This window comes from Myxine glutinosa, chromosome 14 (assembly GCF_964187855.1).
Source record: "Myxine glutinosa chromosome 14, kmMyxGlut1.1, whole genome shotgun sequence".
NCBI classification, from domain to species: domain Eukaryota; kingdom Metazoa; phylum Chordata; class Myxini; order Myxiniformes; family Myxinidae; genus Myxine; species Myxine glutinosa.
The window spans coordinates 39,476,272-39,498,963 of record NC_136274.1 but is presented as its reverse complement, the minus strand read 5'-3'; the positions used below and the strand labels follow the sequence as shown (position 1 = coordinate 39,498,963).

Sequence of the window (22,692 nt, the reverse complement as noted above, 5' to 3'; positions counted from 1 at the left end):
TGTTCTACTTGTGTGCTTCCCTCTCTCTCCCCATCTTGTCTCCCGCTCCCTTCATTGTACGTTTTGTGTGTCCATTTGTTCGTTTGTTGTTTTTTGTGTTTAATGTTAGCTTTTACACGAGCCTCGATCTTGTATTATTAAAAATAAAAAATAAAAAATATGTTGACCTATGTGCCGGTTGTGCCCCCGCCCACATTATTACGTCATTATACATACTTGCACCAAGTTTGATTTAAATCCCTTCAGCCTGAACAAGAACAATCTGTATTAAAGTTGAATCTGTATTAAATAATCTGCATTAAAGACTCACACACACTCACTGTACCAGATCCATTACAAAAGCCTTTGCATCCCTAGGGGAATGGGAAGGGTTAGGTATATTGTCATGTTCATCGTCCCAAACATAAACAAACACTATATCAAGAAGTTGCTTATTTGAGCTGTGAATTTGAAGCAACATGGGAAAACCAAAAACATTTGTATATTATTACATGTATAAATCACTCGTATTAAAATCACAAGTTTTCGTTTTTGGAATCGAAATTCCTGAAAATCTACAATTACTTCTGGTTTTTTCCCTTCAAGTTGTTTTGTAAACCCTTGTTCACATGTTCACAGGCCATCGAGGATCGACACATGAAATCAGAGGTGCCCACCAAACTTGAGTTGTTTTTTTTGTACTCATCGCCCTATTGCCGAAATGCCCCAACACAAGGAGTGTCACCGAAAAGTGTGAACTTTTGAAGCGCTACGATGGTCTGCCGTCACGCACCAACGTGAAGCCGCGGCAAAATTAACGATTTCGCAGACATCGTGTTGGCTCTTGCGAGACAGAGTAAAACACGAAATGACACTACATAGTTCGGAAGTTCAGAATCAAAATTTGAATCGGAAGAGGAAATGGGGCATTAACAATTGTGAAGCGGAAGAAGCTCTCCTGAGATGGTTTTCGCAGGCGAGACTGCTAAATGCTCCAATCAGCAGGGGAATTCCTCAGGAAAAAGAACTTTGAAGATCAACATTTCAAAACGACCGGTGGATGACTGTCAAGACGGAAGGACAGAAATAACGTAGTCTATAATATAAAAAAGCAGGATGCAGATGTGCCTGCAGCAGATAATTGGGTAAAGACAGTGCTAAAGCTTGGAAAAAGCAGAGGGTGCCAGACGAGAAAAGAGATGGAAGAAGACAGACCACTGACCTGTCTCCAATGTGAATGTGATAAGCCCATAGACTCAGCTTCGGCACAGGAGATTCCAATAATCTTGAATCTTGAAGTTTCCACGGCGTTAAGCTGAGTAAGGTGTGATGCAGGGGAGCCAGCCCAAAGGAAAGAGTAGTACTCCATCAATCTGTGGGTGAAAGCCTCGTCGGTGGATACGAGTTCAGGCGTGCCAAGGAAGGCCTTTGTACGATGGAGGATGCCCAGTCGGCACGTGGCTTTGGAGGCCAACGTTGAAATGTGATTTGCTCAAGAAAGATCATGGCTGATAGTGAGCCCCAGGAGTTTGAATGACAACTTCCTCAATCGGATTGTTACAAAGTTAGATAGGAGGCTTTGCCAGACGGTCCTTATGGAGAGAGACAGTGGAAGTGAGATTTGTCAGGATTGAAAGACATGACAAGTGGTTGATCAGCTTGTGATTATTTTTTTTCAAGGTCTGAAGAGAGGGAAGAGGCTGCAACCTGCCTGTCCGAAGGATGAGGGATGTCACGGCAGAGGGTGGAGACATCAGTAAATAGATAAAGGGGATTTTCCAGCAATCAGAGAGATCATTGATGAAGATCAGGAATAGGACTGGGCCCAGTCAAAAAAACCCAAAAAAAAACATAGACTTGTGCTCAATGCTCATCTACAAACAAAGTGCTGAGGTACACACCTTCCCACATAGGTATATGATACTGGAGTCGGGATCATAGAAAGGTAGCAGCACTCCGCTGCTCGTGTCCATCTCCTGTAGAGTCAGCGGTTCAGTGAAGTTCTCCTGAAAAGCAGACGAAAAGGTTAAAGAGGAGCTTTCACCAACGAGATTACATGCACAAAACTGGTATTTTAAAAACCGATTACAAAACAATTGGATCAGGCCTGGATATAAACTAACCATGATAGAAGTGGACTATCACGTTTACAATTTCTGAGCAAAATTTGAGGACATGAAACGCAATCTATTGAAAAAAAAATAGAACGGTACTCAGAAGAGAGCATCCAGGTGAACACTTCACGTTTTCGATCCCAGAGTAGTCTAGAAAATCACAATACAGAATCCCATTTAATTAAAATCATCCATCCACAACTTTTTGAGATATCCTGCTATGTATCGTTTTTGGCCATATCTCCCAATGGTGAAGAATCACTTAAAAAAATTATACTAGCTGGATCTGGATCCGGATCTTCACCAAAATTTAATCGATTCTTCCTTGTCACAAACACAACCTGTCCACCAAGTTTCGTCTCCACCCATCCATAACTTTGTGAGATATCCTGCTTTATGTTGGTTAAAGCCCGATCACTCAATGGTGAAGAATCACTTAAAAATTCCACTAGCCGGATCCGAATCTGGATCTCCACCAAAATCTAAATAGCTACCTCTCTGACAAATTTCGTCCGAATCCATGCACAACTTTTTGAGATATCTTGTTCACAAACAAACAGACAAACAAACAAACAGACAGACAGACAGACAGACAGACAGGGGTGAAAACATAACCTCCATCCACCTTTGGAGGCTGAGGTTATAAAAAATAAAAACATCAGGGTTTTTGTTTTTTGTATACTGAATCGAGGCTCGTGAAAGAGCTGACATTTACTTCACAAACAAATCAACCAGACAAACAAAATATATAAAAAGAGGGAGCGGAAGACAAGATGGGGAGAGAAGGGGTAGCACACAAACACTTGAGAGCACACAACATTTGAGAGCAGGGAGATGTGTGGGAGGGAGAGGGCTTGGAGGGAGGAGGCGGGGGAAGGGGGGGGGGGGGGGAGAAGTATAAAACACAAGGACACCAAGGACTTCCAGGACAGAAGTTGGTATTTCAAAAAAGTGGAATTGGGGTGAAATTAGCGGGGGTAGAAAAGATCAAGGTTTTGGATGGGGGAAGATAAGAGATGGTGGTGAACAGCTGTTTTAAAGACCTGGAGGGTGGCGTGGGATTGAAGAGAGTGAGGGAGTTTGTTCCAGAGGCGGGAGAAAAGAGGAATGAAGGAGTGAAGGTGAGCAGAGAGTCTTGATTTTGGCAGTTTAACCATAAGAGGGTTGCAGGCAGATCTTGTGCGACCTGTAGGAATATTTGCGGGACAGAGCCCAGAGAGAGCTGGGGGGGGGGCAAGGCCAGAGAGGAGTCGGTAGAAGACGGAAAGACCACCAACCTGCCTGCGGTGAGTGAGTGAAAGGCCCTTGGAGTTAGCTTCATCGCGGGAGATTCCAATGATTCTGAATGCTTTGGTTTCAACAGCGTGAAGACGAGCTAGGTGTGAGGCAGGAGCACCAGCCCAGAGGGGAGAGCAGTATTCCATTGAGCTGCGGATGAAAGCCTTGTATGTGGTGAGGAGCTCAGGTGTGCCAAGGAAGGACTTCGCACGATGGAGGATGCCCAGTCGGCGACTGGCTTTGGAGGCCAGATTTGAAATGTGGTTTTCCCAGGAAAGATCATGGCAGATAGTGAGACCCAAAAGCTTGAGTGACAGAACTTCTTGGAGAGGATTATTCAGAAAGTGGATGGGAGGGTTGTCCAGTCTATCTTTTCGGAGAGACATCGTAAGAGTGTGAGATTTGTCAGGATTGAAAGACATGTTCCACTTGTTTGCCCAGTCTGTGATTTTGTCCAGGTCTGCAGAGAGTGAGGAGGCTGCAGACTGCCGATCTGAGGGATGAAGAATGGAGCGACAGAGAGTAGAGTCATCAGCAAAGAGATAGAGAGGATTTTCAAGAGAGTCAGAGAGATCATTGATGAAGACCAGAAAAAGCACAGGGCCCAGAACACTACCTTGGGGAACTCCAGAGCTGTAAAGACATTAACACATAGCACATACATAGTCTTTGGTTTTTAATTCATATGCTGACTGCTTGACGTTTGCACGTGGTACATGCTTGGGAGCCTCGATGGTACGCGTTTGTTTGTGCTGTCGCTGATGATTCGCCAATAAGCGATGAAACTAGTCCGGCGGCTGAGGGGGTGTGTAGCATTGGGATTGTAGTGCATGTATCGTGTGAACATCTTCATACAGCTGTGAACAAACTCTGGGAAGCTTTTGAAACGGCAAAGGGCTTACCTTGTGTAGCCTTCATGGTTGTAGTGATGTAGCTTTCTTCGACTAGAAGAGCATGGGAGGAGCCGGTTTATTTATATAATCCTAGCCACCTGGGTAATTGATTAGGTGAGAGATAATTGGTCAATCCCTCCATTCACATGTGAGAGATGAGGTGTCAGGCATTCTGGACAATTCCTTTATGGCCCAGTGAAATTGGAATCTATCCAAGCTATATCAACACGATGTACTATTAGCAATAACAATGTTTTGGCTTCATTACATAGCCCGGGTCGTTTTTTTTAACGAGGATCCAACAATCAAGCCAGCGGTTCTGTGCCTATGCACCACCTGCATTAAAAAAAATTATTTCGGAAGCAAACGAGGTTGTGTTTATACATCGACTCGGTTTTTTTTTTTTTTTTTTTTTTTCTAGGAGCAATCGAGACTTTACTTATACACCATAGGTTTGTGCATTTCACATTTACGACTGAAGCACACCACATAAATCTAACCTAACGATTTGACCCGTTCATGTTTAGGATCCCGTTTCGACCCGTTCGCGTTTCTTATTCCCTTATTGCAAATAATTAATCAAATATAATCCATATCTTTGTGGGTATAATCCTTTGTTGTGTTGAATTTTTTTCACCCATCAGTAACGAGTATGGTACCATACATCAAGTATCAAATAAAAGAAAAAAACTGAATAGTGAAAGTGAAAAAAAAAAACGCAAAAGGAAATTGAAGCCATTGAAAAATGATAGACACGGACATGTGGAGAGGTGTGGCGGTGGAGGGAGAGGGGATGGAGAGGGAAGTGGGGGCGATATGGGAGGGAGTGGGGGAGATACAGAGGAGTGTGGAGGGGACAAAGAGAGTGGGGGAGAGAGTGGAGTGGGAGAGAGTGGAGTGGGAGAGAGATGAGAGTGAGAGGGGAGAGAGAGTGAGAGAGGGGGGGGGGGGGGTAGTGGGGTAGCGAGAGGGGGTAACGGAGATAGAGGAGGGGGATACAGAGGATTTGGGGGGAGGGGGAACAAGTTTCCTTCTGTATCTATCCTGTCCACCCCACAACCACGCTTTGAGGATTTCCTGACTTACACAGCCCATTCTCCTTATTAGAGCTATCCCAAACCTCATATCGATTGTACCCCTCCCCCTAACCCCCATCGCTCTTTACGGCTTAGTGAGCGTTTACTTTTTACGTATACGTCTCCTGAGCTGTCTATTTTTAGGTATACTAGCGTGGATCGGCTCACTAAGCTTGCCTCACCCCACGTCGCTACAGTGGCATGGGCTTGTTTTACTGAGGGTAATGACTGTACCCAAGTTGCTGTTGTCATGATTTACACCAATCATAATACAAACATATATTTTGCACAAATTTATTTGTAATATACGTGATAATATATTTTTTATAAACAATTGAAGTTGAAGATCCAAGTTGAAATTTTTTTTTCTTAAAAAAAAAAGTACAAAATTTTTTTTTTTTTAAATATCAAAAAAATCTCAAAGAAAAGCCCCCTTACGACATACACACGGGAGAGGTAAGTACATACCAAAGGTTTGGTACGATTTAACAAAAGCTTCAAGGAGTAGTTCAGTAACATCAGAGACACTGCACAGATATATACAGGGAATTGTAATAACCTCTGCCACCACCACCAGGTGGCGCTACACGGTACACATTTACATAGATAATTTATGTGCCTCCAACGCCCCTAACGGATTCGACATTCACGGCATTTTTCAGGAACGTTTCCCCCACAATTGTTGGGGTCTGACCGTATATGGAAATAAATAGAGAGCTATAAATAGATAGAGAGATAGAAAGAATGTCTCAAAATATTTTAAAATACCAGGACAGTCATGCCGTCTTTCACCATATTAACAGAGCGATTCAAAAATTCAATCTCCTGAGGAATCACCTACATACATGCACACGACACACAGACGCAAAAACAAATGCACTTACCGGATCCCAAAGGCCAAGCTGCCGCTCACTCAAGCGGCTAAAACCAGTGGTGATGATCTTTCCATCAGAAAGGAAGATGGCACGGATCGGCCGGGCACCTTCGTGAGCGCGTTGTATCGACTGAGAGCAATAAATAGGACAAGACACGAGATCAAACTTACAATGACAATGAGCAGGCAATACATTCCTTGAGTTACCATAGTTCACCATCACTACCCAGCAGTGTACTGTGTTTGTCTGTTATACAATGACAACTGGGTCACACCAATCACAAAGGCTACAAGAAGGTGACAATCACAGACAGTAGCAGAGTAGGAAAACAACGCATTTAAATGCAGGTATCCTACCTTCAACACCTGGTTCTTGCGTGGGTCTATAATGCGTACATGCTTGTCACGAGAAGAAGTACAGATAAGGCTGCCATTGCTGTTCCACGAAACGCCATATATCAGGTCTGGATGCATGTCGTGGTTCAGTTCAAAGACTGCCTCACCCGTGGCCACATTCCAGATGTAGATGACGTTGTCACAGCCTGAAGAGTGCACCAGTGCGTGATTAAAACTTATTGAATGAAACCAGTATCGTTACATAAAGTAACGCTTTGTGTGATGGCTAAGCCACAGGCCTTAAACTATTCCAGATATATGGCCACTGTCACTGGAAAGAACAACAGACACAATATTTAATTTTTTTTGTATACAGGATCGAGGCTCGTGAAAGAGCTAACATTTATCACACAAAAAAAAAAATCAAACAGACACACAAAGTATATAATAAGGGGAGCAGTAGACAAGATGGAGAGAGAAGGGGAAGCACACAAACACAACATTTGAGAGCAGGGACATTGGGAGATCTGTGGGAGGGAGAGGGCTTGGGGGGAGGTGGGAGAAGTATAAAACACAAGGACACTGCAAGGGCTTCCAGGAAGGAAGTTGGTATTTCAAAAAAGTGAATCTGGGGTGAAATTAGCGGGGGTAGAAAAGATGAAGGTTTTGGATGGGGGAAGATAAGAGATGCAGAGCAGAGAGTCTTGATTTTGGCAGTTTAACCACAAGAGGGTTGCAGGCAGATCTTATGCGACCTGTAGGAATATTAGGGGGACAGAGCACAGAGAGAGGTGGGAGCGCTAGGCCGGAGAGGAGTCCGTAGAAGACAGAAAGATCACCAACCTGCCTGCGGTGAGTAAGTGAAAGGCCCTCGGAGTTAGCTTCATCGAGGGAGATTCCAATGATTTTGAAAGCTTTGGTTTCAACAGCGTGAAGCCGAGCTAGGTGTGAGGCAGGAGCACCGGCCCAAAGGGGAGAACAGTATTCCATTGAGCTGCGGATGAAAGCCTTGTATGTGGTGAGGAGCTCAGGTGTGCCAAGGAAGGACTTCGCACGACGGAGGATGCCCAGTCGGCGACTGGCTTTGGAGGCCACATTTGAAATGTGGTTTTCCCAGGAAAGATCATGGCAAATAGTGAGACCCAAAAGCTTGAGTGACAGAACTTCTTGGAGAGGATTATTCAGAAAGTGGATGGGAGGGTTTTCCAGTCGGTCTTTTCGGAGAGACATCGTAAGAGTGTGAGATTTATCAGGATTGAAAGACATGTTCCATTTGTTTGCCCAGTCTGTGATTTTGTCCAGGTCTGCAGAGAGTGAGGAGGCTGCAGACTGCCGATCTGAGGGATGAGGAATGGAGCGACAGAGAGTGGAGTCGTCAGCAAAGAGATAGAGAGGATTTTCAAGAGAGTCAGAGAGATCATTGATGAAGACCAGAAAAAGCACAGGGCCCAGAACACTACCTTGGGGAACTCCAGCCTGAACAGGAAGAGGAGATGAGAGAAGCCCATTCAGGGCCACACGTTGACTACGACCAGAGAGGAAGTCCGCCAGCCATGCGTGGAGATTTCCATGGATACCAAAGGAGGAGAGCTTGGCGAGCAGAGCAGGGTGCCAGACCGTATTGAAGGCACGTGAAATGTCAAGGGAGACAGCTCTAATTTCCTGATTGGCGTTGAGGACCTCCATCCATTGTTGAGAAAGCAGAAGCAGCATGTCCAGAGTAGATTGACCAGGTCTGAAACCAAATTGATGATCAGAGATCAAGCCATTGGAGAAGAGGAAAGATTTCATATCTGAAGCAATGATGGGTTCCATGACTTTGCTGATAATTGGGAGAAGGCTGATTGGTCTGTAGTTGCTGGGATCTGTTTTTGCACCTTTTTGTGCAAAGCAGTGATGTTGGCTGATTTCCAAGCAGATGGCAGATGACCTTGAGCAAAAGAGAGGGTGAAGAGAACAGAAAGAGGGAGTGAAAGAGCGGAAGAACATGATTTTAGGACCCGTGGGCTGATGCCGTCAGGACCAGTTGCAGAATCAGTCGAGGGTTGACAGAAACTTTTCCACCTTGTCAGGAGGAAAGGACACAGAGTCCAGGAGCAGCTGGGTACGACTGGGTATGGTGGGTACAGAGAGGGATGGGTTTGGGACACAAGATTTAGAGGCAAACACAGAGTTGAGGCATTCAGCTTTTTCACGTGCGGAGTCAGCCGTTAAGCCGTTTGAGGTGAGGGAGGGGATGGAGCGGGAACAAACACCAGAAACAGATTTGACCAGACGCCACCAGGATTTGGAAGAGGGAGACAGATAAATCCAATACTATTAAGCCAGTGCAAACAAAGCCGGTGAAATCATGCGAGTAAGAGCTTGCCAAAAGTGCACCTGCACTCAGGAGGATGTTGTGGGCTGTGGGGTGCCAAGTGATGATGCCGACCCGACGTCTATGACGTTCCAATGTGACGACTGCATCCAATAATGGCTTAACAAGTCCCTCCTCTGGAATCTGCCAAACCTGCATCGAGACATGAACGAACATAATTTACCCCTCTTTAATGGGCCTTTCTTCAATGGGCCTTTGATGCAACAATACTATCAACTTGGTCATCCACAACTGAACAACTCCACAAGCATGAGCATCAGCGTTCAGCGAGATTTATCTGGTTCCTTTTCACTCATTCACAAGCTTCATTATTCAATAAAACAGTAATTGTTGTGAATTTTACAATATTACTTATTGGTAGCTTTGCACCTTTATTCAGAAATTTCTGTCTCAGCAAATGACCACTACATTTTGCTTTCTTTGCATGAGGTTGGTGCGATTATTCTTACTCAAACAGCCACGAGCTCAACAAGAAGCATCTTTCTTCTAAATCCAAATAATCAAAATTGAATCAATTTGTCCTAGACAAATACCCAACCTGTCCAGCAAGTTTAGTATGAATCCGTCCATAATATTTTTGAGATATCCTGCAAATAGACAAACGGGAGTGAAAACATAACTTCTGTCCATCTTCGGTAGCGGATGTAATAAATAATCAAAACTAGATGGTATTCATAAAACACATACCCCACGCAGTCAACTTGTTGCATGCCATCTCTTCTGTTTTTGAATTTTTTTTTTCTTTGATCCAATATGGCTGCCAGACCACGTGAGCGATGACATCATAAATGTACATTCTCTAAGAGAATTGTTGCGCAGATAACGTTCAATAAATTTCAAACTGATCAGACCAAGCCTGGTCCCTGTCAAATTATGACGTCATAATTATCAACAAAACATTCTACATGAGGAGTTGTTACAATGGTGAAAATTTTGTGTCCATCAAACTATCAGTTGCAGAGAAAAAAATTCATACTGATCAGATCAAGCTTTGTACTTGTCGAATTATGACATCATAAGAAAGGCACCGATGACAGCAACATATCTTATTCTCCATGGGGAGTGCTTCACAATGAGTCTAGTTTCAATTTTTTTCAATTGAGTGGTTTCAGAGATATAGAGGTGCAACGTGTTTCCAAGATGGCGTCCATATCACGTGACCTACGACGTCAAACTTATGAATATAGCAATTCTACAGGCGGAGGCGCTCCGATGGTAAAATTCGGTGTCAATCGGACCAACGGTTGCCGAGAAAATGAATTTTAAAAATGCAGACATGCATGTACGCCACTGATCGCTTAACCCTGTTTTCGCTTCGCAAGTGCAGGGTAACAAACACTTTGGAATCAATGGTTAAGATTTTGCCTTTCTCGTCTTCAAAGTCCTTTCCAAATGGGGAAAACATGCACATGCTCTTAGTGGCTGCCAGGAATGCCAAGAACATAATTGGGAAAACTCCAAATTGCTACGGATTTATCCAAGTTAACAATACAACGTAGCTTCAAGAATTCTGCTGCTTCAAACTTCTGAATTGTAACATGTCACTGGAATGGAGTGTTCCTGCAGAGAGAATCATGTGACACACATTCAAAGAGTTTGCAGATTTTGTCACCAGGAGGTGCCACTCACATATTAAGTTGAAACTAAAGGTAGACGGAGGTTATGTTTTCACCCCTGTCTGTTTGTCTTTCTGTGAACAGGATATCTCAAAAAGTTGTGGACGGATTCAGATTATTTGGTGGATGGGTCGGATGTGTGACAAGAGAAAATTGATTAGATTTTGGTGAAGATCCGGATGCGGATCCCAAAAAAATTTTTTTAAAGTGATTCTTGACCATTGAGTGATAGGGCCAAAAACGATATATTGAAGGAGCTGCGCTCCAACGCGAGTCGAAAGAAGTGACGCGACCAAAGACGGAATTCGTCCGAGTTGCTTTATTGAAACAAAACAGCTCAGGTATTCTGACAAAAGCCCGTTTATCGGGCAGCAATATATATACACATTTATGTCGGGAAGTTTGCTCGGCAAAAGCTATACCGGGCATGCCCGGGTGTCAAGGGCGAGCCTTGGAAAGGCGAGTCTGGACCTGCCCGGGCGTGTTTGGCTGCGGCCTGGCAAGTCGAGGCTGGGCATGCCCGGGCGCTCTGGACGAGCACTGGAAAGGCGAGAGCGGGCATGCCCGGACGCTCTGGGCGAGCCCGGGAAAGACGAGACTGGGCGTGCCCGGGAGGTTCGGGCGTGCCCGGGAACAGTGAGTCCGGGCATGCCTGGGAGAGGCGCGTCTGGCCGTGTTCTGGCCGGTGCAAGGCGATTGTGTGCATCCAGCGGTAACCGCTACAATATAACATGATATCTCAATATGTTGTGGATGAGTTATAACAAAACAAGGCGGTTGAGTTGGTAGGTTCAAGCAGATTCGACTTTGGTCCAGGTCCGGCCTATCGGTGGGATACAAAACGTAAACTGTTCAGCCTGGCGGAGGCATGCGCTCAACCGTCATCATCTTTACAGATATATTTTCAAGGGGTTGGTAGCATGCACTGCACCAGTCTAACCAAGGAAAATCTTTTCATTTCAGATGATGTCGATAGGTTGCTTCATGGACATACCTTTTTGTACCCATCACAATAGAAATAAGCAACTCTTAATGACAAGTGAAAGTGTTGCCCAGAAATGGCCAATATAGCCAAGTACAAAAGAAATGTTTGGCCTCATATTCTCTGTTAAAAGTAGATCTATTTAAAGTGTGAAAGTATCCAGCCGGTAGCCTTTGTGGATCTGCTCAACCATGCCGCATTTCCATCGACATTTATAGCCGGTAGCATTCTCTCAAAATTCATCGTCATTCGCTTCCGACCGATATTCCTGGAAGGTGCCAAATGAGCAGCTGAGTTGCAGAATCAACACTTGGAGCCCCGTGATGTCTCCGACAGCCGTGTTTGTTATTCCGAAAAGTGCTACCAAAGCCATCAAGTCAAAGCCAGAACCGAAATACAATGACTTGAAACAACAAACTCTCAGCTCCACTGGCCCTTTTGCCAATAATTCCTTGAGATATCTCCTTTGGAGTTAAAACATTGACGGGTGTAATGCTCTTCACTGCCTTAAGAGCTTGTTATCTACAAGCCAAGCAAGCGTCACACAATGGGGGTGTTTTAGCTCCTCTGGTGCATTGCCAGGATTGGCTTCCTTCTGACAATATAAAAAGGTTTCATGAGCGTTCTGCACAGAAATGGAAAAGAAAAACTCTCCACTGAGACCGAAGAATTATGCTTCAGGCCTGACTGACTCACTTAATGTGATCAACAAGCACGAGGTTAAGGCAATGTGCTGGTACAATGAAATGAATGCACAAACACTTTGGTGCTCCATGCCTTATGTTCGTCTCAACGCCCAAACACTCCCCACAAACAGACGCACCACCGCAACAATGTGATGTACAGTTTTCCCCAAGGGCAGGTTTTCATACCAAAAGGTCCTTGATGTACTGTGTGCTCTTCGGTGTGCCGAGGACGGTTATAATCACATAACGTGCAAAACACTTTGCATCAGAATGCAATTCCCCTAAAGTCAACTACAGACTTGGCATTTAATATGGAATTTTTTTTTTGTGGGGGTGAACTTACTTTTCAAGATGTCTTAGCACCAAAAGTTCATTGGAATTATGTTGAAATTATTCTAGATTTTGTTAATGTGACCTTTAAAAGAAACAAAAACCACATTTGACATTTTGAAACAAACAAATTGATCCTTGAAAGTGATGTAAACTGATATCGAACTCAATTCATGGACAGTACTGTGTTAAACTTCTGTACGTTTTCCAGAAGTATCTCTTTATTTTGCACATTAGCCAAAAACATTTTTAACAAAAACAAAAGTTAAATTACGACTGGGATTACGGACAGTAAAATTACAGTTCAGTACTTCGTGTAACCCCCACGAGCATTCAGGAGAGCACGTACACGTTGAGGCATGCTGTTCACGAGATTTGCCAAGGTTTGGACAGGAATCGCTTGCCATGCAGTGACAATAGCCTGCTGCAATTCATGCGCAGAGGTCGGCAGCTGGTCCAAGTGGTCGATTTGACGAGTTAATTCTGCCCACAAGTTCTCTATCGGATTCATATCCGGGGACATGGCAGGCCACTCCATATGCTCTACACCATGGTCAGCAAGAAAGTGTTGGATCATGCGAGCACGATGAGGCCGTGCATTGTCATCTTGGAAGACAAAGTTTCCTCGAAAGGCTGCACGAGCAAATGGAAGCAATGTTTCTTCCAGAAAGGCCCTGTACTTGAACTAGTTCAGGTTTCCATTCAGAACAACCAGGTCAGTTTTGCCCCCTGCATGAAAAGCAGCCCAAACGGTCACCCCACCACCTCCCACTTGGACTCTTGGCACTATACAATCTTTGTTGTAGGCTTCATGCACTTGTCTGCGCACTCGGACGCGGCCATCTTGACGATAGACCAGAAATCTAGACTCCTCACTGAAGATCACGTGATTCCAGTGTCCTGGCTGCCATTGACGGTGCTCTCTGGCCCACTGCAATCGGCGCTGGCGGTGTTGTCTGGTCAGGCGTGGCTTTCTCAGGGGACGCCTGGCACCATAGCCTGCTTGAACCAGTCGTTGGTTGACTAGCCTTCTGGATACAGGCACATTTGTCAGTTGCTGCCACTCAGCCCGAAGCCGATTAGCTGACCTGGTACGGCCATTGCGGACTAACCGGTGCAGCTGGCGATCATCCCTCCTTGTGGTTCTGCGAGGACGTCCTGGCCTCGGTATTGGAGTAGGGACACCCCTCTGAGCATTTCGTTTCAGGATCTTTGACACCTGCCCTTGAGTGATGCCATACTGCCGAGCAATAGCACGCTGTTTCATGCCGTAATTTCGTAAAGCCACCACTCCATGACAAACAGCATTGTCGAGTTGACGGACCATCTCCAGAGGAAGCGGCAATAACTTTTGGAGATGTGCAGCAGTTGTTTTCCACAATTACAGAACGCAACAACCCTTGTATACCCGACTGTGAAGCCAATCATCAAATGCACCTGTCCGTACATTTTGCCATGCCACCTGTGATATAATCCTGTTGTTGACTTCTTGCTGCGACAGACAATCAGTTACATGGTTCTTTTAACAAATAAATCACCAAAGTGTAAAAGAAACTCACCAGATTGATATCCTGAGTTAATAAAGTAAACCCAAGTCAAGAAGAAAAAAAATTATTCCATATTAAATGCCAAGTCTGTAGATGTACTAAACTAACCTCTTAAAAGCAGAAGCATGTGCTTTCTACCAACCAATGGAAAGAACGTCGGCTAAGGCCTTCACTTTTTTTTTTCCGCCCTCACTTTTTCACCTTTATTCGCTTTTAAATTTGCTTTCTTTGCAACCATTTGAGCGATTGACCTGACGCTTTCAACATAGGAGTGCCGGCTCATGGATAATGTATTCACAAAGTTGTATGATGATTGGATGGAAAATGTGGCCGGCATTCCAAAAGAAAATCTGTTTTCTGTAGGCATGGGTTGCAGGGTGTTTCACGCACCAGGGATAAACAGCCGAGGCAAAAACTGCCAGGCCTCTGATCCTGCTTACCTTTGGCATGCCTAGTTAAGGGGGAGCTTCAGTGACACATGGTGTACGTGCCGCTTCCTTGCTCAATGTGCAGCATTTGAAAGGGCAAGAGCACGGGCATTCCACATAGGTTGGAATTCTATGGGGAGGACGAAGCTCATATCCCTTTAAAATGTTCAGCCAAATTTTTGTGGGTGTGTGCGAGATGGAGATGGTGTGTGTGTGTGTGTGTGTGTGTGTGTGAGTGAAATGGTGAATGTGCGTGTGTGAAATGGTGAATGTGCGTGTGTGAAATGGTGAATGTGCGTGTGTGAAATGGTGAATGTGCATGTGTGAAATGGTGATATGGTGTGTGTGAAATGGTGAATGTGTGTGTGAAATGGTGAATGTGTGTGTGAAATGGTGAATGTGTGTGTGAAATGGTGAATGTGTGTGTGAAATGGTGATGTGTGTGTGAAATGGTGAATGTGTGTGTGAAATGGTGAATGTGTGTGTGAAATGGTGAATGTGTGTGAAATGGTGATATGGTGTGTGTGTGAAATGGTGATATGTGTGTGTGAAATGGTGAATGTGTGTGTGAAATGGTGAATGTGTGTGTGAAATGGTGAATGTGTGTGTGAAATGGTGAATGTGTGTGTGAAATGGTGAATGTGTGTGTGAAATGGTGAATGTGTGTGTAAAATGGTGATATGGTGTGTGTGAAATGGTGAATGTGTGTGTGAAATGGTGAATGTGTGTGTGAAATGGTGAATGTGTGTGTGAAATGGTGAATGTGTGTGTGAAATGGTGAATGTGTGTGTGAAATGGTGAATGTGTGTGTGAAATGGTGAATGTGTGTGTGAAATGGTGAATGTGTGTGTGAAATGGTGAATGTGTGTGTGAAATGGTGAATGTGTGTGTGAAATGGTGAATGTTTGTGTGAAATGGTGATATGGTGTGTGTGAAATGGTGAATGTGTGTGTGAAATGGTGAATGTGTGTGTGAAATGGTGAATGTGTGTGTGAAATGGTGAATGTGTGTGTGAAATGGTGAATGTGTGTGTGAAATGGTGAATGTTTGTGTGAAATCACAGATCTCGCGAGATCTTGGAGACGGCGGCAGGGATTTTCGAAGCTCCACACGGTCTCCACGTTTTTCGAAGTTAAGTCTGTTCACAATTGTATTTTGTCGAAACTGTATTTATCTTTCGGTGTGTGAAGTTATTGTGTGCAACTTTGGTTGTTTCTCGGTGTTTATCTTTCATAAATTGATCGTCTGTTTGCCGTGTCGCGAGCAAGGCCTTGTACAGTGTGCACTGTACAACCTTGAGGCTTTGTTTTTCTCTCAGTGGTCCGTCGTTTGTGATCCAATAACTTTCGTTCTCTGTATTCCCAGTCTTTTCACCCATAGCCTACTTCCTTGTGTAAATCTCAACTCAAAAAAAAAAAAAAAAAAAAAAAAAAAAAAAAACATTTCCTTCTCTGTTCTCATTCGTTTATTCATTCTTATTCGTTCGTTCGTTCTTCGACCACGTGTTTCTCCCCCATTTCCCCAGATAGTTTTCACTCATTAACCTTCAATGTTTACACTTTCCCCTCAAGTTATGTATTCCGTCATATTTTATAACACCTTTTTCTTCTTCTTTAAAAGGCTGCTTTCGACTTGCTCACCAAATCAATTCATCCCAAAAAAAATATCCATCTCCTATAGTGCCTTTGTTCTACATTCCCTAAACTCTCCTGCACTCCATCCTCCATCCAGCGTCCTTAAACGTATTTTTAACTCGAAGGTCACAAGAAACTCATTTTGCAATAAATGTTCGTTTCCCATAAATCGTACACTTTCAAAAATCCAATCTCACCCCTCCCCTCCAAATCTTCCCCATAACCCCTCCCCTCCAAATCTTCCCCATCACCCCTCCCCTCCAAATCTTCCCCATCACCCATCCCTTTCAAATCTCCCCCCTTGCCCCCTCCCTCCTAAACTACTCCCTCACCCCTCCCCGCCAAGACGCCCCCTCGCCCCTCCCCTCCTAGACTCCTGCCTCACCCCTCCCCTCCAAATCTCCCCCATATCCCATCCCTTTCAAATCCCTCCCCTTGTCCCTTCCCTCCCAAACTCCCCCCTCACCCCTCCCCTTCAAATCTCCCCACCCTCATTGCTTCTCAATTTCCCCCCGCTCACTCCCCCTCCTCAAAGCGTCCTCCCCGCTTCTTCCCCCTTCAAACTCTCACCTCCATCTCCCCCAACCTTCTGCCTCGCTCTTCCCCCTCCTCAAATAACACCTCATTGTGGCTCACCCAATCACCATCAAACCTTTTGTCCGCCCCATCCTTCCCTTTCTCCGAGCTATTCTGAAATCTCTGACACACCTTCAACAGCTCTCCCTACCTCTTCCACCTCTTCCACATCTTACCCTACCCCTCCTCCCCCCTGTTCTGTATCTGATGCTCCCCCTTCCTCTTCATTAACGGTATGGACCTCAAACATCCGGGGCCTTCGTTCAAACTTAACTGATCTCTCCATACAGGTTGCTTCTGTCAAACCAGACGTGATCTGCTTAACAGAAACTTTCCTCCTTTATGATGTCTCTGATTCCATAGTATCTCTCCCGGGCTACTCCCTCCTCCGGTATGATAGACCTGAGCCTCGTCCTGGAGGCGGGGTTGCTATCTTTATCAAAAACTCTCTTCCTCACTCGCCCTGCACTGCACTCTCTCCACCTCACCCCCAGGAATACCTCTGGCTACGGCTTCCCCTTCGCTCCCACCTCTTGTTCATATGTGTGTTGTACCGTCCACCAAACAGTGATGACTCCATCTACATCTCGCTGTCTGATGATATGGACCAACTTCTATCTACTCATCCCAACTCTCTCTTCCTCATATGTGGTGATTTCAACTGTCATCATGCCAGTTGGCTGGGTGTGGGTACCTCTCTCACCAGCCATGGCTCCTCAGCAAAGGACTTCTGCGACTCACTGGGACTGACACAATCTGTCAATTTCCCGACCCAGATCTCAGTCAACGGAACATCTTCTCTTCTGGACTTGGTTATGACTAACTTCCCTGAAAATGTCTGCTGCTCTTCTTCTGCTCCGATCGGATCATCTGATCATGTCCTTGTTAAAGTGGACATCTCTCTGACCATCCTCAGGGAGCCTGCTCAGCGTCGAAGAGTCTGGCATTTCACTCAGGCCAACTGGCACGGTCTTCAAGCAGCCATCAATCATCTGGACTGGTCTCCCATCTCTACCACCTCTGACATCAACTCATCCTGGGAATTCTTCCAAAGTAAATTGCTCTCTCTCATGCACAGATTTATCCCATCTCGTCTTCAGTTGTCATACCCTTCCTCCCGTCCATGGTACACGGAATCTTGTGGTGAGGCTGTTGCCCAGAAACAACTTGCCTTCGTCTCCTGGAAAGCAAATCCAACGGAAGGAAATCTCATTTCCTTTCACAAAGCCCGAAACAAGTGTGTGTCCACCCTCAGGAGAGCCAGGAAACAATATCTCTCCGTTCTCAAGACCGAACTCTCTTATCTGTCTCCCTCTTCCAAATCCTGGTGGCGTCTGGTCAAATCCGTTTCTGGTGTTTGTTCCCCCTCCATCCCCTCCCTTACCTCAAACGGCTACACAGCTGACTCCGCACGTGAAAAAGCTGAATGCCTCAACTCTGTGTTTGCCTCTAAATCTTGTGTCCCAAACCCATCCCTCTCTGTACCCACCATACCCAGTCGTACCCTGCTGCTCCTGGACTCCGTGTCCTTTCCTCCTGACAAGGTGGAAAAGTTTCTGTCAACCCTCGACTCTGATTCTGCAACTGGACCCGACGGCATCAGCCCACGGGTCCTAAAATCCTGCTCTGCTGCTCTATCTCACCCTCTCTCTGTTCTCTTCACCCTCTCTTTTGCTCAAGGTCAACTGCCATCTGCTTGGAAATCAGCCAACATCACCGCTTTGCACAAAAAAGGTGCAAAAACAGATCCTAGCAACTACAGACCAATCAGCCTTCTCCCAATTATCAGCAAAGTCATGGAATCCATCATTGCTTCTGATATGAAATCTTTCCTCTTCTCCAATGGCTTGATCTCTGATCATCAATTTGGTTTCAGACCAGGTCACTCTACTCTGGACATGCTGCTTCTGCTGTCTCAACAATGGATGGAGGTCCTCAATGCCAAACAGGAAATTAGAGCTGTCTCCCTCGACATATCACGTGCCTTCGACACGGTCTGGCACCCCGCTCTGCTCACCAAACTCTCCTCCTTTGGTATCCATGGAAATCTCCACGCATGGCTGGCGGACTTCCTCTCTAGTCGTCGTCAACGTGTGGCCCTGAATGGGTTTCTCTCATCTCCTCTTCCTGTTCAGGCTGGAGTTCCCCAAGGCAGTGTTCTGGGCCCCGTGCTTTTTCTGGTCTTCATCAATGATCTCTCTGACTCTCTCGAAAATCCTCTCTATCTCTTTGCTGATGACTCCACTCTCTGCCGCTCCATTCCTCTTCCCTCAGATCGGCAGTCTGCTGCCTCCTCACTCTCTGAAGACCTGGACAAAATCACAGACTGGTCAAACAAGTGGAACATGTCTTTCAATCCTGACAAATCTCACACTCTTACTATGTCTCTCCGAAAAGATCGACTGGACAACCCTCCCATCTACTTTCTCAACAATCCTCTCCAAGAAGTTCTGTCGCTCAAGATTTTGGGTCTCACTATCTGCCATGATCTTTCTTGGGAAAACCACATTTCCAAGCTGGCCTCCAACCAGTCGCCGACTGGGCATCCTGCGTCGTGCGAAGTCCTTCCTCGGCACACCTGAGCTCCTCACCACATACAAGGCTTTCATCCGCAGCTCAATGGAATACTGTTCTCCCCTATGGGCCGGTGCTCCTGCCTCACACCTAGCTCGGCTTCACGCTGTTGAAACCAAAGCTTTCAGAATTATTGGAATCTCCCGCGATGAAGCTATCTCTGAGGGCCTTTCACTCACTCACCGCAGGCAGGTAGGCGGTCTTTCTGTCTTCTACCGACTCCTCTCCGGCCTTGCACCCCCAGCTCTCTCTGTGCTCTGTCCCCCAAATATTCCTACAGGTCGCACAAGATCTGCCAGCAACCCTCTGATGGTTAAACTGCCGAAATCTCGGCTCTCCGCTCACCTTCACTCTTTCATTCCTCTTTTCTCCCGCCTCTGGAACAAACTCCCTCACTCCCTTCAATCCCACTCCTCCCTCCAGGTCTTTAAAACAGCTGTTCACCACTATCTCTTATCTTCCCCCATCCAAAACCTTGATCTTTTCTACCCCCGCTAATTCACCCCAGATCCACCTTGTTTGAAATTCCAACTTCTTTCCTGGAAGTCCTGGCAGTGTCCATATGTTTTATACCTCTCCCACTGCCCCCTTCCCACGCCCCCCCCCCCCCCCAAAGCCCTCGCCCTCTCTCAGATCTCTCGATGTCTCCATGTCTCTCGGTCCCTGCTCTCAAATGTTGTTTGTGTCCTTCCCCCTCTCTCCCCATCTTGTCTACCGCTCCCTATGTTATATGTTTTATGTGTCGGTTTGTCTTTCTGTGTGTTCATGTGATTAATGTTCGCTCTTTCACGAGCCTCGATATTGTATAAAGAAAAAAAGAAAAAAAAAAAAAAAAAAATGGTGAATGTTTGTGTGAAATGGTGATATGGTGTGTGTGAAATGGTGAATGTGTGTGTGAAATGGTGAATGTGTGTGTGAAATGGTGAATGTGTGTGTGAAATGGTGAATGTGTGTGTGAAATGGTGAATGTGTGTGTGAAATGGTGAATGTATGTGTGAAATGGTGAATGTGTGTGTGAAATGGTGAATGTGTGTGTGAAATGGTGAATGTGTGTGTGAAATGGTGAATGTGTGTGTGAAATGGTGAATGTGTGTGTGAAATGGTGAATGTGTGTGTGAAATGGTGAATGTGTGTGTGAAATGGTGATATGGTGTGTGTGAAATGGTGAATGTGTGTGTGAAATGGTGAATGTGTGTGTGAAATGGTGAATGTGTGTGTGAAATGGTGATATGGTGTGTGTGAAATGGTGAATGTGTGTGTGAAATGGTGATATGGTGTGTGTGAAATGGTGAATGTGTGTGTGAAATGGTGAATGTGTGTGTGAAATGGTGAATGTGTGTGAAATGGTGAATGTGTGTGTGAAATGGTGAATGTGTGTGTGAAATGGTGATATGGTGTGTGTGATGTGATGTGGTGATGTGATGATGTGATGTGATGTGATGTGATGTGATGTGATGTGGTGTGTGTGTGTGTGTGTGTGTGTGTGTGTGTGTGTGTGTGTGTGTGTGTGTGTGTGTGTGTGTGTGTGTGTGTGTGTGTGTGTGTGTGTGTGTGTGTGTGTGTGTGTGTGTGTGTAATCCACAGAGCCTTATATCCTGTAAAAATAATCGTTAAAAAAACAACCTATTTACATTTGAGTTTCGCCATCTCACCCCTTCGCATAATCACCCCTTTGAGATTTTGAATAGTCACAGACTAAAATAGCACACTTTATTAATTAATTTCATAAACTACCTGCACTCCCCAACTATGATTATCAGAATATGCCTCGTGTTGGCTTAACGGTCAAGATGGCTGGCTTAAAATCTTAGAATCTTGTGTTCGAGTCCCTGCATTGACGTGAAATAACACCAGGTGTGTTGACTCGGCCTGACATCCTTCCAAAGGCGGCAAAACGCGTACCAGCTTACTGGAAACAGGGGCACTGCATCAGCAGCACAGCCATGCTTCCATAAATGATGCAACCAGCAGCCACAGGCCGCACATCACATAACAACCCCAAAAGGCCATCAGCTGAGTGTGCCATTTGTGTATCTATCTGTCTATGTCCAAGCCTAACTCGCGTCGGACAATGCCAGAATTTGCTTACCTTGACGGAACAATCTTCTGAACCACTTGCAATGACAGTGTCATTGTGAGGGCACCAGTCAATGTCCAGAACGGGAGCAGTGTGGCCACAAACTGTAGGATATCCCTTGTCAATCCTGCCAGTCTGCCGAATAAAAGTAAGCAAGGAGAAATAAATTAATAAACCAATCGTAAACCTCCTGACTTGCAACAATACCGACCCCCCTCCCCCCCCCTTTTTTTCTTTTTCAAAAAGCATGGGGATAACAAGGCATATAAAACCTCCACTCCTGTCAATGTCTTCTTTTGGAAAACAAACATGACGAGCTGATGTGACAACCAGACGAATTTCAGTTTAGCCTTTGACAATGTACCCCAAAATCATTTTATCCTCAAGAAAAGTTATTTTCCAAAACAAAAAGATCAAAAAGTCAAAACACTGCATTTTGTATGCAGTACTTTATATTGCATTTGAGAGCCAGGAGGTGTGCCTGGAATCAAGAAACATAGTCCATGGAGAGCTGGTTTCATCGTGGACGTATTTCTTGATACCAGGCACACTTGCTCACTGGTTTACAAAAAATAATAATAATGCATTTGATATCATCAATGCTCAAATATTGCTTTGCTGTATCCAAGATAGTGAGATGATCTCACGGATAAACAACACAGCATTCCCATCGACGAGTGTTGCAACAGATAAGAATGCAGAAAAAGTGAATGCATCAACCTGACAAAAAAATAGTTGTGCAGCAAATCGTGAATTTGCTATCTTGCATCAAATTGTGCGAACGGAAATATATATATATATATATATATACTAGCTTGGCTCGGCTCGCTACGCTCGCCTCACCAAGCATCGATACAATTGAAGTTGAAAAAAAAAAATTCCCCAAAAAAAAAAAAAAAAAAAAAAACAATTGGAAGATTTTTCAAAATAAATACCCTTAGGGCATACCGACGGGAGAGATATGTGCATTCCAGAAGTTTGGTACGGTTTCACAAAAGTTTGAGAAAGTAGTTCAGTGACAACACAGGACAGGCCAGACGCTGCACAAATATATATATAGATATATATATATTGTTACCGTTTTTCGAACCTTCACTTTGGTCAATAATAACTTGAAAATAATCCCCTGTAAATATTCCCATTTTTGGTAAAGGTCAAAGGTCGCACCCTAGCTAGTCCATATTGCAACACGTATGGCACATAGAAACCTCTTTAGTTATCTCATTAGTATGTGTTTTAGATAAAGATCTGTTCCCAATCGTTTGACTCTGCGTTTGCATTAATCAAATAAGATAGGCCCCTTTCAATATCCCAA

General features: G+C 44.9%; 1 protein-coding gene across 2 annotated transcripts in view; it reads right to left on the bottom strand.

The window, feature by feature from the left end:
* The window catches only part of LOC137439661 (coronin-1C), an 81,618-nt gene that overhangs the window by 2,796 nt on the left and 56,130 nt on the right, over window positions 1-22,692 (bottom strand). For both annotated transcript variants that reach the window (XM_068135631.2, XM_078768034.1), the window contains 5 exons: window positions 21,390-21,512; window positions 8,930-9,059; window positions 6,572-6,756; window positions 6,225-6,344; window positions 1,881-1,985 (listed from right to left, as the gene is read on the bottom strand). In XM_068135631.2, the coding sequence (XP_067991732.1) occupies window positions 1,881-1,985; window positions 6,225-6,344; window positions 6,572-6,756; window positions 8,930-9,059; window positions 21,390-21,512 (663 nt within the window). The remainder of the gene's footprint in view (window positions 1-1,880; window positions 1,986-6,224; window positions 6,345-6,571; window positions 6,757-8,929; window positions 9,060-21,389; window positions 21,513-22,692) is intronic.